General features: G+C 67.9%; 1 protein-coding gene across 1 annotated transcript; it reads left to right on the top strand.

The window, feature by feature from the left end:
• The first annotated feature begins 1,041 nt into the window (after positions 1–1,041).
• Positions 1,042–14,849, top strand: LOC148590281 (anti-Muellerian hormone type-2 receptor-like). Its single transcript, XM_088539233.1, has 11 exons — positions 1,042–1,078; positions 4,748–4,900; positions 5,571–5,711; positions 6,969–7,079; positions 7,837–7,946; positions 9,013–9,234; positions 10,962–11,076; positions 11,177–11,328; positions 12,883–13,030; positions 13,791–13,927; positions 14,670–14,849. Exons 1-11 carry the CDS (start codon positions 1,042–1,044, stop codon positions 14,847–14,849), a joined length of 1,506 nt encoding a protein of 501 aa, XP_088395359.1.
• The last annotated feature ends 3,336 nt before the right edge of the window (positions 14,850–18,185 follow it).

The following is an 18,185-nucleotide window of genomic DNA, read 5'->3' as shown; positions in this document are numbered from 1 at the left end:
CCCACCTTGAGGCATCACCATCATGAGGTGTCACCGCCTCAAGGTGTCACCCGCCACCATGAGGCGGCAGCGTCACCACCTCGAGGCGTCACCCGCCACCATGAGGTGTCACCGTCATGAGGCGTCACCGCCTCAAGGTGTCACCCGCCACTGTGAGGTGTCATCATCATGAGGTGTCACCCGCCACCATGAGGCATCACCACCTTGAGGCGTCACACGCCGCCATCGTGAGGCGGCGTCACCTGCCACCATGAGGCGTCACCGTCATGAGGCAGCGTCACCACCATGAGGCAGTGTCACCATCATGAGGCGGCGTCACCATCATGAGGCGTCACCCGCCGCTGTGAGGCCGTGTCACCATGAGGCGTCACCCGCATGAGGCAGCTCCGCCATGAGGTGTCACCCGCCACCATGAGGCGTCACCCCCATGAGACGGCTCCGCCATGAGGTGTCACCCGTCACCATGAGGCGTCACCCGCATGAGGCAGCTCCGCCATGAGGTGTCACCCGCCACCATGAGGTGTCACCATCATGAGGCAGCTCCGCCGTGAGGCGTCACCATCACGAGGCGTCACCCGCCGCCATCTGTCACCCCGTGGGGACAACAGGTGCCACGCGGCCCCCTCCGCACCAACACCCAGCGCCTCTCCGGCCTCCCCGGTGCCACCACACGCGAAGGCCAGAGCTCTATATATATATATATATATATTTTTTAATTTCAGCTTGACCCTTTTATTTTATTATTTTGGGGGTTTTCCCTTTTTGGGATTCCCCCCTTTTTTTTTTTCCCCCTTTTTTTTCCCCTTTCCCCCCGTCATTCCCACCCTGGATCCATAGGTAGCCTTCGACGCCATCATGCCTTGGTAAACGTTATCCGATCATTGAAATATTTCATAGCAAGAGGAATTAAAAAAAAAAAAAGGAAAAAAAAAAGGAAAAAAAGAAAAAAGAGGAAAAAAAAGAAAAAAAGATTCTATATTATTATTATATATATAAAAATATAAAAGGGGTTCGTCTGAGAGAGGAGATTTTGCTGCGACCATGGCCGTGGTCCCTTCGATGCCTTATCCAGGAGCAGGTCGGACGCTCCGTGACCTTTTCCATTGTAACCTTTGAACGGGGAAAAAAAAAAAAAAAAAGGAAAACAAAAATCCAAGTCTTTTTTTTTTTTTTTAATTTTTTTTTTTTTGGCCGCTTCGCTTTTTAGGTTGTTTCGTTTCGTTTTTAATTATTTGGGGTGAGGTTTCTGCTTCTCCCTTTCCCGGCCTCCTTCCCCTCTCCCTGCCGTTCCCTGGACTTTGGGCCTGTTCCCCCTCCGCCGCGAGCCGTTTCCTCCGGATTTAATTTTATTTGTGATTTTTTTAATTAATTAACGCGGGAAGCGGCGGGGCGAGCGGAGGGGCTGGTTTTTCCGCCGCCTTCCCAAGAGCCGCGATCCCTACGGAGAAGGATCCCGGAGGGAGCGCGCGGAGCCGGAGGCAGCCGCAGCTCCCGTTTATTTTCCCTCTTTTTCCTCTCCCGACGCTGCTGCCGTCGGCTCCGGGGCCTCCGTCCGGCTCCTAAAAAACGAGGCCAAAAACGGGTGTTGGGAAGGGGGAAAACTCTCAGTATTTGGGCACGGCTCTTCCCACCCGGAACGCTGGCTCCGGCCCCTCTTCCCACCCGGAACGCTGGCTCCGGCCAGACAAGATCTGCCCTTTCCCTCCCTGCGGCAGGAAGGAGGCGCCGGCTGCCGCCTTTCCGGGATGGAGGAATTCCATGGGAGCATCCCGGTGCCTCCCGCTTGGCACAGGGAGCCTCCGAAAGCGCGGCCGGGGCTCTCGTTAAATTCCCGGTGTTTCCCAGCAGAAAAGTTGGGATGAGCGGAGACGGGAAAGGCCGGGGAGCTGGAGCAGGGGTTAGAGCTGGAAAAGGCCCTGGAAAAGCGGGAGCGGGCGCTGCCAGGCACGGGAATCCCTGGCGATCCCTACGGATCCGCGCTGGGAACAGGGATCCCGCTCCGCGCTCGCCCGGAGCCGCTACCGGAGCATCTCCGGAGCGCTCGATCCCGAGGGAGATCCGGCGGGATCTTCCTAGTGCCTCAGAGCGGGAATGCGTGGACAGGGCACCGCTTCCCTCCATCCCGGCGGAAAAACGGGACAATCCACCCGTTTTCCCCCCAAATTCCAGCTCTTTCCCCCCTCCTTTCCCCTCAATAATCGGGATCCCAACAGCTGCAGGGAGGCGCCGGGAGCAGCTCCGGCCTTCCCGGGAAGGAGCCGGATCAACCCCCAGGAAAACCGCGGAGCGCCGGGTGGTTTCTGCCCGTTTTTCCCTTTCCCCCCTTTTTTTAACGCTCGTTTTTTAAGAGAAGGGCGGCGGGGGCGGCGCCCGCGATGTCTATTTTTGCATTTGTATATTTTTATAGAGGAAACTTCAGCATTTGTATTTTAATATCCGTGAAGCACTATGACCCCCTCTGGGAGCGCAAAATGGGTGCAAAACAGGGGATTTTGTTCAATTTACACGTTGGGAATTCCAACCCCCCCCCCCCCAACCGAGGGTGTCTCCGTGCGGCTCTTCCCGCCGGGATCCAAGTGCCAAAGCGCCCGGCCCGGATTTGGGGCCAACGGGGCCTTTTGGGGTCACTTCCCGCCACCGCTTTGGGGACGGACACGGGGGGGGGGGTGACACCTGGGGGGGTGACACCGGGAGGGGGGAGGTGACACCGGGAAGGGGGGGGGTGACACCCTGGAGCTCCAAGAGCCACCGGGAGATGTGACCCCCCCCGGGGACACCCGGACACAAAAGTGTCACCCGGCCCCCCGGTTGTCACCCCGTCCCCCTGTTGTCACCCGGTCCCCCGGTTGTCACCCGCACACTGGCAATAACTCGATCCGTGTAAAGACTGTTCGATCCTGTAATAAATATCCTGAATATCCCTAATATCCCGCTTCCCCCCCTCTTTATTTCTCTTTCTCTCTCATTTTTTAACAAAAAAGAGACAAAATCGCCCCCTCCCGCCTCAAAAGCCGGTGGCCGATGTAACCGTGTCCGAACCCCCCCCGGTTTTTTGGAAAAGTGCTATTTTTTTGTACAAAAAAGTAAAAAAAAGAAAAAAGAAAAGAAAAAGACTAGATTAAACGTAGTTTTTGGCTCCTTTGTACACGGATTTGGGCTCTTTTAATGGCTTTTTGATTGTTTTGGGGGTGTTGGGGGGAGCACCCGAGTTTGGGGTGAAATCAGGGGTTTCCGTAGGGGGTTTCGGGGGGGTTGGGTCCCCATTGGGGCAGTTGTCCCCTGTGTCCCCACCCCCCGCCTGGCACCGGGAGCCTTCGGCCTCCTCCCCCTCCTCCCCCTCCTCCTCCTCCTCCGCGTCCGGCTCTTCCCGGCCCTTCCCGGCTCTTCCCAGAGCTCCAGGTGCCGCCGGAGCCGGAGGCTCCCATGGGGCCAGCGCTGGGGCCGCCGCCAGGTGGGACCCCCCCGGATCCTGTCACCCCGCGGCGGGTGACGACGGGTGACGACGCGGGGCCCCCGGGGGTGTCGTGGGGGTGTCGCGGTCCCTGCGGGGGGGCACCCGAGTTTGGGGGGAAATCGGGGGTTTCCATAGGGGGGGTTGGGTCCCCATTGGGGCAGTTGTCCCCTGTGTCCCCCCCCCCGCCTGGCACCGGGAGCCTTCGGCCTCCTCCTCCTCCTCCTCCTCCGCGTCCGGCTCTTCCCGGCTCTTCCCGGCTCTTCCCAGAGCTCCAGGGGCCACCGGAGCTGGGGGCTCCCATGGGGCCGGCACCAGGTGGGACCCCCCAAGCCCCGTCACCCTCCCGCGGGTGACAGGCGGGTGACACCGGGGCCCCCTGGGTGTTGCGGGCGCCGTGCGGGTGACACCGGGGCCCGCTGGGTGTTGCGGGCGCCGTGCGGGTGACACCAGGGCCCTGTGGGTGTTGTGGGCGCTGTGCAGGTGACACCAGAGCCCGTGGCGGGACGGGCACTGTGCGGGTGACAACAAGGGTCCCCGCGGGTGTTGCGGGCGCCGTGCGGGTGACACCAGGCCCTGCGGGTGACAAGCTGGTGTTGTGCGGGTGACACCAGGGCCCCATGGGTGTCGCGGGCCCCGTGCGGGTGACACCAGGGCTCCGTGCGGGTGACACCAGTCCCTGCGGGTGACAAGCTGGTGTTGTGCGGGTGACACCAGGGCCCCGTGCGGGTGACACCAGGGCCCTGTGGGTGCCGTGCGGGTGACACCAGGGCCCCGTGTGGGTGTTGCGGGTGTTGTTCGGGTGACACCAGTCCCTGCGGGTGTTGCGGGTGTCGTGCGGGTGACACCAGGGCCCCATGGGTGTTGCGGGCCCCGTGCGGGTGACACCAGGGCTCCATGCAGGTGACACCAGTCCCTGCGGGTGACAAGCTGGTGTTGTGCGGGTGACACCAGGGCCCTGCGGGTGTTGTGCGGGTGACACCAGGGCCCCGTGCGGGTGTTGCGGGTGTCGTGCGGGTGACACCAGGGCCCCATGGGTGTTGCGGGCCCCGTGCGGGTGACACCAGGGCTCCATGCAGGTGACACCAGTCCCTGCGGGTGACAAGCTGGTGTTGTGCGGGTGACACCAGGGCCCTGCGGGTGTTGTGCGGGTGACACCAGGGCCCCGTGCGGGTGTTGCGGGTGTCGTGCGGGTGACACCAGGGCCCTGCGGGTGACACCAGGGCTCCGTGCGGGTGACACCAGGGCCCCGTGCGGGTGTTGCGGGTGTCGTGCGGGTGACACCGGTCCCCGCAGGGCCCCCCCGGCTCCGCTGCGTCTCCTACCGGCACCCGGGGGTGCGGGGCAGCCTGGGGGGGGCCGGGGCGGCCGCGGCCCCCGGCACCGTGCGCTGCCCCCCCCGGCACTGCTGCATCGGGGTCTGGAACCGCAGCCGCGCGCTGGTGCAGGGTGCGGTGGGGACGGGGGGACGGGGGGGACGGGGGGGGAACCGCCGTTAGGGGTGGATGGAGCGGGGGGGGGGCCCGGACGCCTGGGCCCCTCTGCCCGTGGGAGGGATGTGGGGCTGGGGGGGGCCCCTCTGCCCACGGGGGGGTTGTGGGGTGGGGGGCACCCGGGGGTCTCCCGGCTCCCAGTGGGGTCTCAGGAGCCTCCGTTAGGGGCAGATGGAGGGTCGGAATTGAGGGGGGGGGCCGGACGCCTGGGCCCCTCTGCCCATGGGGGGAAGTGGGGCTGGGGGGGGGCTCGGACGCCTGGGCCCCTCTGCTGGGGGGGGTGGGACTGGGGGGGGGTCCTGGGCCCCTCTGCTGGGGGGGCAGGGGGGCTAGGGGGGGGGCCCTGGTCCCCTCTGCCCATGGGGGGGATGTGGGGCTGGGGGGGGTCCTGGGCCCCTCTGCTGGGGGCGCTGTGGGGCTGGGGGCCACCCGGGGGTCTCCCAGCTCCCCATGGGGCCCCAGGAGCCTCCTCTGGAGGGCGGGGGGGGGCCGGACGCCTGGGCCCCTCCCGGCTCCCGCGGTCTGACCTTGGCCCGGCCGCTTCCCCCGGGAACCTTGGAAAAGCGGGAAGGGAGGGGGGGAGCGGGGGGGGGGGCGGGCGGTGACGTCAGCGCCCCCCCCCCCAGGCTGCTGGGGCGGGGGGGGGCCCGGGTGCCCCTCGGCCACCTGCGACCCCAGCCCCGCGGGCGGCCCCGGAGCCACCGTCCTGGTCTGTGTCTGCAACGGGGACCTCTGCAACGGGGACCGGGGCGACCGAGCCCCGCCGGGTACCGCGGGGACAGGGGGGGACACGGGGGGACACGGGGGGACACGGGGACATGGGGACACGGGGACACGGGGACACGGGGACATGGGGGGACACGGGGGGACACGGGGACACGGGGACACGAGGACCTCTGCAACGGGGACCGGGGCGACCGAGCCCCGCCGGGTACCGCGGGGACACGGGGGGACACGGGGGGACACGGGGGGACACGGGGACACGGGGACACGAGGACCTCTGCAACGGGGACCGGGGCGACCCAGCCCCGCCGGGTACCGCGGGGACACGGGGACACGGGGGGACACGGGGGGACACGGGGGGGCACGGGGACATGGGGACATGGGGGGACATCGGGGGACACGGGGACACGGGGGGACACGGGGGGACACGGGGGGACACGGGGACCTCTGCAATGGGGACCGGGGCGGCCCAGCCCCGCCGGGTACCGCGGGACACGGGGACACGGGAGGACACGGGGGGACACGGGGACATGGCGACATGGGGGGACATCGGGGGACACGGGGACACGGGGGGACACGGGGGGACATGGGGACACGGGGACCTCTGCAACGGGGAGCGCGGCAGCGCCCCGCCAGGTACCGCGGGACACAGGGACACGGGGGGACACGGGGACACGGGGGGACACGGGGACACAGGGACATGGGGACAGCGGGGACCATGGGGACAGCAGGGGCACGGGGACATGGGTACCGTGGGGACACAGAGACATGGGGACAGGGGGACAGTGGGGACAGCAGGGACCATGGGGACAGCAGGAACAGCCGGGTGCTGGGGGAGAGCGGGGTGACAAGGTGACAGGGGGCACCGGGTGACAGGGAGCACCAGGGGCATCGGGGGACACTGGAGTAGCGGGGGATGCTGGGGGACATCGGGGTGACGGGGGTCACCAGGGGTCACCAGGGGACAGCAGGGGACACAGAGGTGCTGGGGGACATCGGGGGATGCTGGAGTGACAGGGACACCAGGGGACATCGGGGTGATGGGGGGGGGGGGCTGGGGGACATTGGGGTGACCGGGGGACCCACGGGGTGACCGGGGGACCCACGAGTGTCTTGGGGACCTCCCGGGGGGTTGGGGGACTCCTGAGTGCTCCTAGGACCCATGGGGGGGCTGGGGGACCCATGGGTGGCCCTGGCCCCAAGGGGGACACCCTGGCCCGGCCCCTGGGGTCCCCTCCTGGACTTGGGGGGGGCCCGGACGCCTGGGCCCTTTCCCCGGTCACGGTGGCCTCTGTCCCCAGTGTCCGGGCGCGCGGGGCCCCCGGGCGCCCTGTGGCTCGGGGGGGCCGGTGGCATCTTCCTCCTCCTGCTCCTCCTCCTCCTCCTCCTCCTCGCCGGCCTGGCCTTCCTCGGTAGGACCCGGGGGACAGGGGGGACACGGGGACCCTGGGCAGAGCCACCCCCTCCCTGAGCCCCCACGGGTGTCCTGGTGTCCCCGTGTCCCCAGGGTCCCTGGTGTCCCCAGCTGCTGTGGCGCTGGGTGCGGGTGGCCCAGGGACCCTGGTGGCCCCATGTGGCTGTCCCCGAGTGTCACAACCCTGGGGTGTGGGGGTCCCTCATGGCTCCAGTGTCCCTGGTGTCCCTATGGTTCCCATGTCCCTGTGTCCCCAGGATGCGGGTCCCCAGGTGCCCTGTCCGCACTGTCCCTGTGGTGCCCACATCCCCGGTGTCTCTGGTGTCCCTATGGTTCCCATGTCCCAGTGTCCCCAGGGTGCTGGGTCCCCAAGTGTCCTGTCCCCATTGTCCCTGTGGTGCCCATGTCCCGGTGTCCCCGGTGTCCCTGTCCCCAGTGTCCCCGGTGTCCCCAGTGTCCCTGTCCCCGGTGTCCCTCGTGTCCCCGGTGTCCCCGGTGTCCCTGGTGTTCCTGTCCCCGGTGTCCCTCGTGTCCCTGTCCCCGGTGTCCCTGTCCCCGGTGTCCCTGGTGTCCCCGGTGTCCCCGGTGTCCCTCGTGTCCCCAGTGTCCCCCGTGTCCCTGTCCCCGGTGTCCCTGTCCCCGGTGTCCCCGGTGTCCCCGGTGTCCCTGGTGTCCCTGTCCCTGGTGTCCCTGCCTCGGTGTCCCCGGTGTCCCCGGTGTCCCCGGCGCGGGGACAGGTGGCCGCTCCCTCCTAGGGCTGCGTCGGGCCAGGGCGCGGGGACAGCGGCCGCCGGGGGGGGACCCCGTGACAGGGACCCCCCTGGAGCTGCCCAGCCGGGAGCTGCGGGGGCTGCAGTTCCTGCAGGTGGGACGGGGGACAGCGGGGACAATGGGGACAATGGGGACGGGGAGGACAATGGGGACAGGGAGGACAATGGGGACAGGGAGGCACCAGCTTTGGGGGGGGGGGGGGCACACAGAGGCCCGGGGATGGGGGTACCTGGGGGGGGTCCATGGGTGCCCGGAATGGGGGTACCCAGGGACGGGGATGGGGGCCCATGGGTGCCCAGGGACAGACCTGGGAGGTACCCAGAGCTGGGGGGGCCAATGGGAGCCGGGGACACCCATGGGTGCCTGGGATGGGGATGCCCTGGGATGGGGATGCCCGCGGACAGTGACACCCATGGGTGCCTGGGATGGAGATGCCCAGGGATGGGGATATCCAGGGATGGGGATGCCCAGGGATAGGGATACCCAGGATGGGAATACTCGGGGGCAGTGACACCCACGGGTGCCCAGGATGGAGGTGCCCAGGGATGGAGGTGCCCTGGGATGGGAATACACAGGGATGGGGATACCCAGGGATGGGGGTGCCCAGGGATGGGAATACCCAGGGATGGAGATACCCAGGGATGGGAATACCCAGGGATGGGGATGCCCGGGGATACCCAGGGATGGAGATGCCCAGGGATGGAGGTGCCCAGGGACAGGGATACCCAGGGATGGAGGGATACCCAGGGATGGAGATACCCGGGGATACCCAGGGATGGAGATGCCCAGGGATGGGAATACCCAGGGATAGGGATAGCCAGGGATGGGAATACCCAGGGATGGGGATGTCCGGGGATACCCAGGGATGGAGATGCCCAGGGATGGAGGTGCCCAGGGACAGGGATACCCAGGATGGAGGGATACCCAGGGATGGAGATACCCGGGGATACCCAGGGATGGAGATGCCCAGGGATGGGAATACCAGGGATAGGGATAGCCAGGGATGGGAATACCCAGGGATGGGGATGTCCGGGGCTGCCCAGGGATGGAGATGCCCAGGGATGGAGGTGCCCAGGGATGGGAATACCCAGGGATGGGGATGCCGGGGCTGCCCAGGGACGGGGCGCGCGGAGCCGCCCCGGCAGCACCCATGGGTGCAGGTGCTGCAGGCCGGGCGCTTCTCGGCCGTGTGGCGGGGCACCCTGCGCCGGCGCCCCGTGGCCATCAAGGCGTTCGCGGCGGGCGCGCGCGGGCGCTTCGCGGCGGAGCGCGCGGTGCTGGCGCTGCCGCTCATGGAGCACCGCAACGTGGCGCGGCTGCTGGGCGCCCACGCGGGGCCCAGCGCCCACGGGGGGCTGCTGCTGCTGCAGCTCTACCCGGCCGTGAGTGCACGTGGGGCGGCGTGGGGATAGGGGGGCTGCTGTGGGGTAGGGGTGCTCGTTGTGGGGGTACGGGTGCTCATTGCGGGGATATGGGTGCTTGTTGTGCTGCTATGGGTGCTCATTGTGGGATAGGGGTGTTCGTTGTGGGGATATGGGTGCTCATTGCGGGATGTGGGTGCTCACAGTGGGGATATGGGTGCTCATTGTGGGGATAGGAGTGCTCATTGCAGGGATGTGGGTGCTCATTGCAGGGATATGGGTGCTCATTGTGCTGCTCTGGGTGCTCATTGTGGGGATAGGGGTGTTCATTGCAGGGATATGGGTGCTCATTGCAGGGATGTGGGTGCTCACAGTGGGGATAGGGGTGCTCATTGCGGGGATGTGGGTGCTCACAGTGGGGATATGGGTGCTTATTGTGCTGCTCTGGGTGCTCATTGTGGGGATAGGGTGTTCGTTGTGGGGATACGAGTGCTCATTGCAGGGATGTGGGTGCTCATTGCAAGGATATGGGTGCTCATTGCGGGGATATGGGTGCTCATTGCAGGGATGTGGGTGCTCACAGTGGGGATAGGGGTGCTCATTGCGGGGATGTGGGTGCTCACAGTGGGAATATGGGTGCTTATTGTGCTGCTCTGGGTGCTCATTGTGGGATAGGGATGTTCATTGTGGGGATATGGGTGCTCATTGCAGGGATGTGGGTGCTCATTGCAGGGATATGGGTGCTCATTGCGGGGATGTGGGTGCTCACAGTGGGGATATGGGTGCTTATTGTGCTGCTATGGGTGCTCATTGCGGGGATTTGGGTGCTCACTGCACTGCTATGGGTGCTCACTGTGCAGATATGGGGGTGCTCATTGTGGTGCTTTGGGTGCTCTTTGTGCTGCTCTGGGTGCTCGCTGTGGGGATATGGGTGCTCACTGGTGTGCAATGGGTGCTCTAGCTGCTCCTGCTCATGCACAGGGTGTTGCAGGGGTGCACTGGATGCTCTGGGCGCTCCTGCACATGCACGGGGTGTTGCAGGGGTGTTGCAGGGGTGCAGTGGGTGCAATGGGTGCTCCTGCTCATGCATGGGGTATTGCAGGGGTGCAATGGGTGCTCCTGCTCATGCACAGGGTGTTGCAGGGGTGTTGCAGGGGTGCAATGGGTGCTCCTATGCACGTACGGGGTGTTGCAGGGGTGTTGCAGGGGTGCAATGGGTGCTCCTGCTCATGCATGGGGTGTTGCAGGGGTGTTACAGAGGTGCAATGGGTGCTCCTGCACATGCATGGGGTGTTGCAGGGGTGTTGCAGGGGTGCAATGGGTGCTCCTGAGCATGCACAGGGTGTTGCAGGGGTGCAATGGGTGCTCCTGCGCATGGACGGGGTGTTGCAGGGGTGTTGCAGGGGTGCAATGGGTGCTCCTGAGCATGCACAGGGTGTTGCAGGGGTGTTACAGGGGTGCTCCTGCACATGCACGGGGTGTTGCAGGGGTGTCGCAGGAGTGCAATGGGTGCTCCTGCTCATGCACGGGGTGTTGCAGGGGTGTTGCAGGGGTGCACCGGGTGCTCTGCACACGCACGGGGTGTTGCACGGCTGCAGCCGGTGCACCGGGTGCTCTGCACATGCACGGGGTGTTGCACGGCTGCAGCGGGCGCACCGGGTGCTCTGCACGCCCCCGCGGCTCCTCCGGGCACCCCCGCGCACGCAGGGGGGCTCCCACGTCCCCCCGTGTCCCCGCCGTGTCCCCAGGGCTCCCTGCGGCACTTCCTGCGCCAGCACGTGGGCACGTGGGCGGGCAGCCTGCGCCTGGCGCTGTCGCTGGCGCGCGGCCTGGCCTTCCTGCACCAGGAGCTGTGGCGCGACGGTGAGCGCGGCGCGGGGACGTCCCCGCGGGGCCGGGACGGCACCGGTGACCCCCCCCGGTGACGCCACCGCCGTCCTTGTGCCCGTCACCGCGGCCTCAGGCCTGTACAAGCCCAGCGTGGTGCACCGCGACCTGAGCAGCCAGAACGTGCTGGTGCGCGACGACGGCACCTGCGCCATCGGCGACTTCGGGCTGGCGCTGGCGCTGCCGCCGCCCCGCAGCAGCGCCCGCCGCGACGTCCCCATCCGCAAGGTGGGGGACACCCCGGGGGGACGGGGACAGCGGGTGGCAGGGGACACGTGGGGACGATGCGGGTGTCCTGCAGGCGCCGGGTGCTGCTGTGAGCCCCGTGGTGCCAACGGGGCTCCAGGGCGCTCGTGCACGCTGGGCAATGCCCGTGCAAGGGCCAGGCACTTGTGCAAACATTGGGACACTTGTGCAAGCCCCATGGTGCCCGTGCAAGGACTGGTACACTTGTGCAAGCTGGGCAATGCCCATGCAAGGAGCAGGCACTTGTGCAAACCTCGGGGCACTTGTGCAAGCCCCATGGTGCCCGTGCAAGCACGGGCACACTTGTGCAAGCTGGGCAATGCCTGTGCAAGCACCAGGCACTTGTGTGAGTCCCAGAACGCTTGTGCAAGCCCCATGGTGCCCGTGCAAGCACTGGGCTGCTTGTGCAAGCTGGGCAATGCCTGTGCAAGCACCAGGCACTTGTGTGAGCATTGGGGCTCTTGTGCAAGTCCCATGGTGCCCGTGCAAGGACTGGTGCACTTGTGCACGCTGGGCAATGCCCGTGCAAGCACCAGGCACTTGTGAGAGTCCCGGAATGCTTGTGCAAGCCCCATGGTGCCCGTGCAAGCACCAGGCTGCTTGTGCACGCTGGGCAATGCCCGTGCAAGCACCAAGCACTTGTGCAAGCCCCATGGTACCCGTGCAAGCACTCGTACACTTGTGCAAGCTGGGCAATGCCTGTGCAAGGACCAGGCACTTGTGCAAACATTGGGGCTCTTGTACAAGCCCCATGGTGCCCATGCAAGGACCAGGCACTTGTGCAAGCCCCATGGTGCCCGTGCAAGCACTGGTACACTTGTGCAAGCTGGGCAATGCCCGTGCAAGCACCAGGCACTTGTGCAAGCATTGGGACACTTGTGCAAGCCCCATAGTGCCCATGCAAGGACCAGGCACTTGTGCAAGCCCCATGGTGCCTGTGCAAGCACTGGTACACTTGTGCAAGCTGGGCAATGCCTGTGCAAGGACCAGGCACTTGTGCAAGGATCGGGACTCTTGTACAAGCCCCATGGTGCCCATGCAAGCACCAGGCTCTTGTGCAAGCCCCATGGTGCTCGTGCAAGCACCGGGCCGCTTGTGCAAGCTGGGCAATGCCCGTGCAAGGAGCAGGCACTTGTGTGAGCCCTGGGACGCTTGTGCAAGCCCCATGGTGCCCGTGCAAGGACTGGTACACTTGTGCACTCTGGGCAATGCCCATGCAAGGAGCAGGCACTTGTGCAAACCTCGGGGCACTTGTGCAAGCCCCATGGTGCCCGTGCAAGCACTGGCACACTTGTGCACGCTGGGCAATGCCCGTGCAAGCACCAGGCACTTGTGCAAACATTGGGACACTTGTGCAAGCCTCATGGTGCCCGTGCAAGCACCAGGCTGCTTTTGCACGCTGGGCAATGCCCGTACGAGCGTGGGGGGCCCCGTGCCAGCCCCACGGCACCCGTGCCAACCCCCGGGGCGCCCGTGCCAGCCCCACGGCACCCGTGCCAGCCCCATGGCACCCGTGCCAGCGTGCCCTGCACCCAGGCCGGCACCCAGCGCTACCTGGCGCCCGAGATCCTGGACGAGAGCCTGGACCTGCGCGCGTGGGGCCGGGCGCTGCGCCAGGCCGACGTCTACGCGCTGGCCCTGCTGCTCTGGGAGATCCTGTCGCGGTGCCAAGCGCTGAGCCCCGGTGAGCGCCCCCGGTGCCCCCTGCCCACGGGGGGTCCCGGGGGGACCCTGCGGGGGTCCCTGCCCAGGGGGGGCAAGGGATTCCCGGGGGGGCTCGTGCCCAGGGAGGTCCCTGCATGGGGTGACGATGCCCAGGGTGCTTGAGGGGGGAGAAATGGGGTGCCCAGGGGGTCCCCAAGGTGCCCTGGCCCAGGAGGGGCCCTGCTGGGGCACCCATGGGGGTTCCTGGTCCCAAGGGGGTCGGGGGGATGTCCGGGAAGGTCCCAGGGGTGCCCCCAGGACCAAGGGCACCCATGGCCAAGACGAGGGTCCCCAAGGGGGTCCCAGATGCTCAGGGAGGACCCTCGGGCAGGGAGGGGGGGAGAAATGGGGTGCCTGGGGGGTCCCCAAGGTGCCCTGGTCCGGGGGGGGCCCTGCTGGGGCGTCCATGGGGGTTCCTGGTCCCAAGGGGGTCGGGGGATGTCCGGGAAGGTCCCAGTGGTGCCCCCAGGACCAAGGGCACCCATGCCCAAGACGGGGGTCCCCAGGGGGTCCCGGATGCTCAGGGAGGACCCTCGGGCAGGGAGGGGGGCAAATGGGGTGCCCAGGGGGTCCCCAGGGTACCCGGGGACATCCCGCATGCCCGTGACGATGGTGACAGCACCCAGGGGCACCCAAGCGGCCCCATCCCCGCACGTCCCCTGCTCGGAGGTGCCCCGGTGCCCAGGGTGTCCCCCCCATCCGTTCACCCGTCCCCTCCGTCCCCTCCGCCCTGTCCCCAGGGCGCCCGGTGCCCGAGTTCCGGCTGGCCTACGAGGCCGAGCTGGGCGCCAGCCCGTCGCCCGCGCAGCTGCGGCGCTTGGCCGCGCTCGAGCGGCGCCGCCCGCTCATCCCGCCCGCCTGGCACCGCGCGGGACGGGTGAGACCGCGCGGGGACACGCGGGGACATGTGGGGACACACGGAGGGTGGTGGCGCCCATGGGTGGCCTCGCATGGGGCGCTCGTGCCCAGGGGGGTCCCTGCACAAGGGGAGGATGCCCAGGGTGAGATGGAGACCCAGAGGGTCCCGGGGGGGCCCAGAGGGTCCTGGGGGGGCCCTGGGTTGCCCAGGGAGGGGACAAGGATCCTTGTGCGCAGGGAGGTCCCTGCATGGGGTGACGATGCCCGGGGTGTTTTAGGGGGTGCCCAGGGGGGATCTGAGGTGTCCCCAGGGGGTCCCAGGGGTGCCCAGGGTGCCCGTGCCCAGGGATGTCCCTGTATGGGGTGACGATGCCCAGGGTGTTTTGGGGGAGAAATGGGTGTCCCAGGGGATCCCAGGGATGCCCGGGGGGTCCCAAGGGTGCCCAGGGGGTCCCGGGGGTGCCCAGGGGATCCCAGGGGTGCCCAGGGTGCTCGTGCCCAGGGATGTCCCTGCACGGGGTGACGATGCCCAGGGTGATTTTTGGGGGGAAATGGGTGTTCCAGGGGATCCCAGGGGTGCCAACAGGATCCCAGGGATGCCCACGGGGTCCCGGGGGTGCCAGGAGCTCCCTGCACGGGGTGACCCCAGGGCGTTGGGGTGGGGGATCCCAGGGGCTCCCACGGGGGTCCCTGTCCCAAGGGGACTCGGGGGCGCCCCCCCCGGGCCCGGTGTCACCGGTGTCACCGCGCGGTCCCCGCAGGCGCCGGGGGGGCTCCCGGAGCTGCTCGAGGACTGCTGGGACCCCGACCCCGAGGCCCGGCTCTCGGCCGAGCGCGCCCAGCAGCGGCTGCAGCGCCTGGCGGCCGCGCCGCCCCCCGCGGGCCCCGGCGTCCGAGCGGGCCCCGGCGTCCGGGCGCCCCCCGCAGCCGCCGCCGACTAGGAGGTGCGAGGACCCCCCCCCCGCATTAAGGGAAACTGAGGCCGGGGCGGCCGGAGGGGCCCCGGCGTCCGAGCGGCTCCCGGCGCCCTGTCCCGCCCCGCGCTGCTCGGCGCGTCCTTGGCCGGAGGCTCCTCCCGGGATCGAAGGGCCCCGGCGTCCTGGCTCCCAGCCCGCCCCCCCACCCCGCGCCGGGGGGGCCCCGGCGTCCCGGCTCCTCCCCCCCCCCCCCCCCGCCCTGGCCCGGGGAGGGGCCCAGGCGTCCGGCTTCCTGCGGGAGGGGCCGCGGAGCGAGCGCAGGCGGCAGGTCGGAGCGCACCCCCCCCCCCACGCACCCCCAAATCCCCCTGCCCCCCCCCTGCACCTCCACCCCCCGCGTGGGGGGGTCTATGGAGGGAGGGGGGGTCTCTACCCCCCCCCCAATTTTTGCCCCCCCCCGCTAACCCCGTGCCCCCCCCCGCAGGTCACCCGCGGCGGCGCCATGTGGGACCCCAACTCCGGTAAGGGGGGAGGGGGGCGCCCCAAAACTGGGGGGGCTGCAACGACACCCCCCTCCCCGCCCCCCCCTCCGGGGGGTCCAGGGGGGTCCCGCTAATTTCCTCCTTCCCCATAGGGCAGCCGGGCGCCCCCCCGAACCCCACGTACCCCCCAACCGCCCCCCCCAACCCCATGTACCCCCCTCCAGCCCCCCCAACCCCATGTACCCCCCAACCGCCCCCTACGCCCCCCCGCCGCCCCCGCCCCCCCGGGCCCCCCAACCGCCCCCTACCCCCCCTCGAACCCCCCCGCCCCCCCGTACCCCCCCCCGCACCCCCCCGCCTTCCCCCCGGCCCCGCGCCCCCCCCCGCCCCCCTGTTCCCCCCCCGCCCCCGGGGTGCCCCCCCCGCGCTGGACGCGAAGGCCGCGAGGAAGATGAGGAAGAGGCTGAAGAAGGCGGAGAAGAGGCGCAAGGGCGGGAAGGTGACGCGGGGGGGCACCCTGGGGTGGGGGGTCCTGGCGGTGACCGTCCCCCCCCCGTCCAGGTCCCCCTGTCCCCTCACGGCTGCTCCGTGTCCCCACAGCGCTCGTCGTCATCGTCATCGTCGTCGTCGTCATCCTCCTCCAGCGACTCCGACTGAGGCCGGCGCCGCCGCCCGGAGCCACCCAGGGCCACCCGGAGCCACCCAGGGCCACCCGTGTCCAACCTTGTCCTCACGGGGCCACCCATGGCCACCGGGACCAGCCGCGACCACCGGAGCTCGTGCGTGTCCACGCGGGACCACCCGTGACCACCCACGTAACCAGGGCCACCCGGGACCACGCGGGACCACCTGTGACCACCCCTGTCCTCCTGAGACCACCCGTGACCAACCTTGTCCTCCTGGGGCCACCTGTGTCTTCTGTGACCACCTAGGACCACCCGTGACCACCTGTGTTCTCCTGAGACCACCCGTGTCCAGTCTTGTTCTCTTGGGGCCACCCGTGTCGTCTGTGACCACCTAGGACCACCCATGACCACCCCTGTCCTCCTGAGACCACCCGTGTCCAACCTCGTTCTCCTGAGACCACCTGTGACCACCCCTGTCCTCCTGGGGCCACCTGTGTCTTCTGTGACCGCCTAGGACCACCGGTGACAACCTCTGTCCACCTGAGACCACCCATGTCCTCTGTGACCACCTAGGACCACCCGTGACAACCTCTGTCCACTTGAGACCACCCATGTCCAACCTTGTCCTGCTAGGGCCACCTGTGTCTTCTGTGACCACCTAGGACCACCCGTGACCACCCGTGTCCTCCTGAGACCACCCGTGTCCAGTCTTGTCCTCCTGGGGCCACCCGTGTCCTCTGTGACCACCTGAGACCACCCGTGTCCGGCCGTGACCGACCTTGTCCACCCGGGACCAGCCAGGACCAACCGGGACCACCCGTGTCCGGCTGTGACACCCGTGTCCGGCTGTGCCCACCCATGGACCTGTGACCATCGGGGCCGCCTGTTGCCACCAAGCGCCGGTGACCCCCCGTGGGTGGGGGGTGCTGGGCACCCGCATCCTGCTCCGCCTGTAGTGTCCCCATGGCCACGGTGTCACCCGTGTCCCTCACCTCGTGGGCATGGGACAGGGAGCCCTGGGTGCTGGGGTGGGTGTCACAGGGTGTCACAGGGTGTCACGGGGTGTCACGGGGTGTCACAGGGTGTCACGGGGTGTGGGGGGTTCAGGTGGTGCCGTGGGGTGCTATGGGGTGCTATGGGGTGTAGGGGGGTGCCATGGGCACAGCGGGGGTCATGGTTTGCCATGGGGACCCCTTGTCACCCTCAATAAAACTCCTGTCCCCCCCTCGGTGTCGGTGTCACTTGGGGTCCCAGGGCGGTGTCACCCGGGGGAGGGGGGTCCTGAGCCGGGTGTGGGGCCAGGGACTGTCCCCACCGCCCCCGTTTGCCCCCCATGTCCCCCATTGTCCCCTATAGCCCCATTCCCACCCATTTCCTTATTGCCTCCTATAGCCCCTAGTGACCCCCATCGCTCCCTATAGCCCCATTGGCCCCTGTATCCCCATGTCCCTTATAGCCCCATCGTCCCCTATAGCCCCTATTGCCCCCATGGCCCCCTATAGCCCCATGGCCCCCTATAGGCCCACGGATCCCTATAGCCCCTGTAGCCCCAATCGTCCCCTATAGCCCCTCTTGCCCCCATGGCCCCCTGTAGCCCCCATCACCCCCTATACCCCATTCTCCCTGTAGCCCCTATTGCCTCCATCACCCCCTATGGCCCCATTCTCCCTATAGCCCCATGGCCCCCTGTAGCCCCCACGGCCCCCTATAGCCCCTGTAACCCCCATGGTCCCCTATGGCCCCATGGCCCCCTATAGCCCCCATGGCCCCCTATGGCCCCATACTCCCTATGGCCCCATTTTCCCTATAGCCCCTATGGCCCCATGGCCCCCTGTAGCACCTATTGCCCTCATCACCCCCTGTGGTCCCATTCTCCCTATAGCCCTATGGCCCCCTATAGCCCCCATTGCCCCCTATAGCCCCTATGGCCCCGTATAGCCCCCATGGCACCCTATAGCCCCTATTACCCCCAAGGCCCCCTATGGCCCCATTCTCCCTATGGCCCCATTCTACCTATAGCCCCTATAGCCCCTATAGCCCCTATAGCCCCTATATCCCTCTATGGCCCCCTATGGCCCGCCCAGCCCCGCGGCGCGCGGTCCTCCCGGCGCGGGGGCGCTGCGGCGCGCGGCGGCCGCTCTAGCGCGCGCGGGCTCCTCTCGCTGGCGGCGGCGGCGGCGGCCTCTCCGCGCACGCGCGCGCGCGCCGGGGGGGCGGGGCCAGCCGCGGGAGGAGGCGGGCGCCGCTCTACC

The sequence above is a fragment of the Tinamus guttatus genome, unplaced genomic scaffold (genome assembly GCF_059628265.1).
Source record: "Tinamus guttatus ecotype Peru unplaced genomic scaffold, ASM5962826v1 Tinamus_guttatus_pri_ptg001516l, whole genome shotgun sequence".
Lineage (NCBI taxonomy): Eukaryota > Metazoa > Chordata > Aves > Tinamiformes > Tinamidae > Tinamus > Tinamus guttatus.
The sequence above is the reverse complement of the archived record's forward strand: the minus strand, read 5'-3'. Positions and strand labels throughout refer to the sequence as shown.

What these genes read in the sequence shown, in the direction of transcription:
- LOC148590281 (XM_088539233.1), top strand. Translation starts at nt 1,042, where the DNA reads ATGGCCGTGGTCCCTTCGATGCCTTATCCAGGAGCAG. An exon ending in CCAGGAGCTGTGGCGCGACG is followed by an intron (nt 11,077 to 11,176) that starts GTGAGCGCGGCG and finishes CCGCGGCCTCAG; the next exon opens with GCCTGTACAAGCCCAGCGTG. An exon ending in GCGACGTCCCCATCCGCAAG is followed by an intron (nt 11,329 to 12,882) that starts GTGGGGGACACC and finishes CCCTGCACCCAG; the next exon opens with GCCGGCACCCAGCGCTACCT.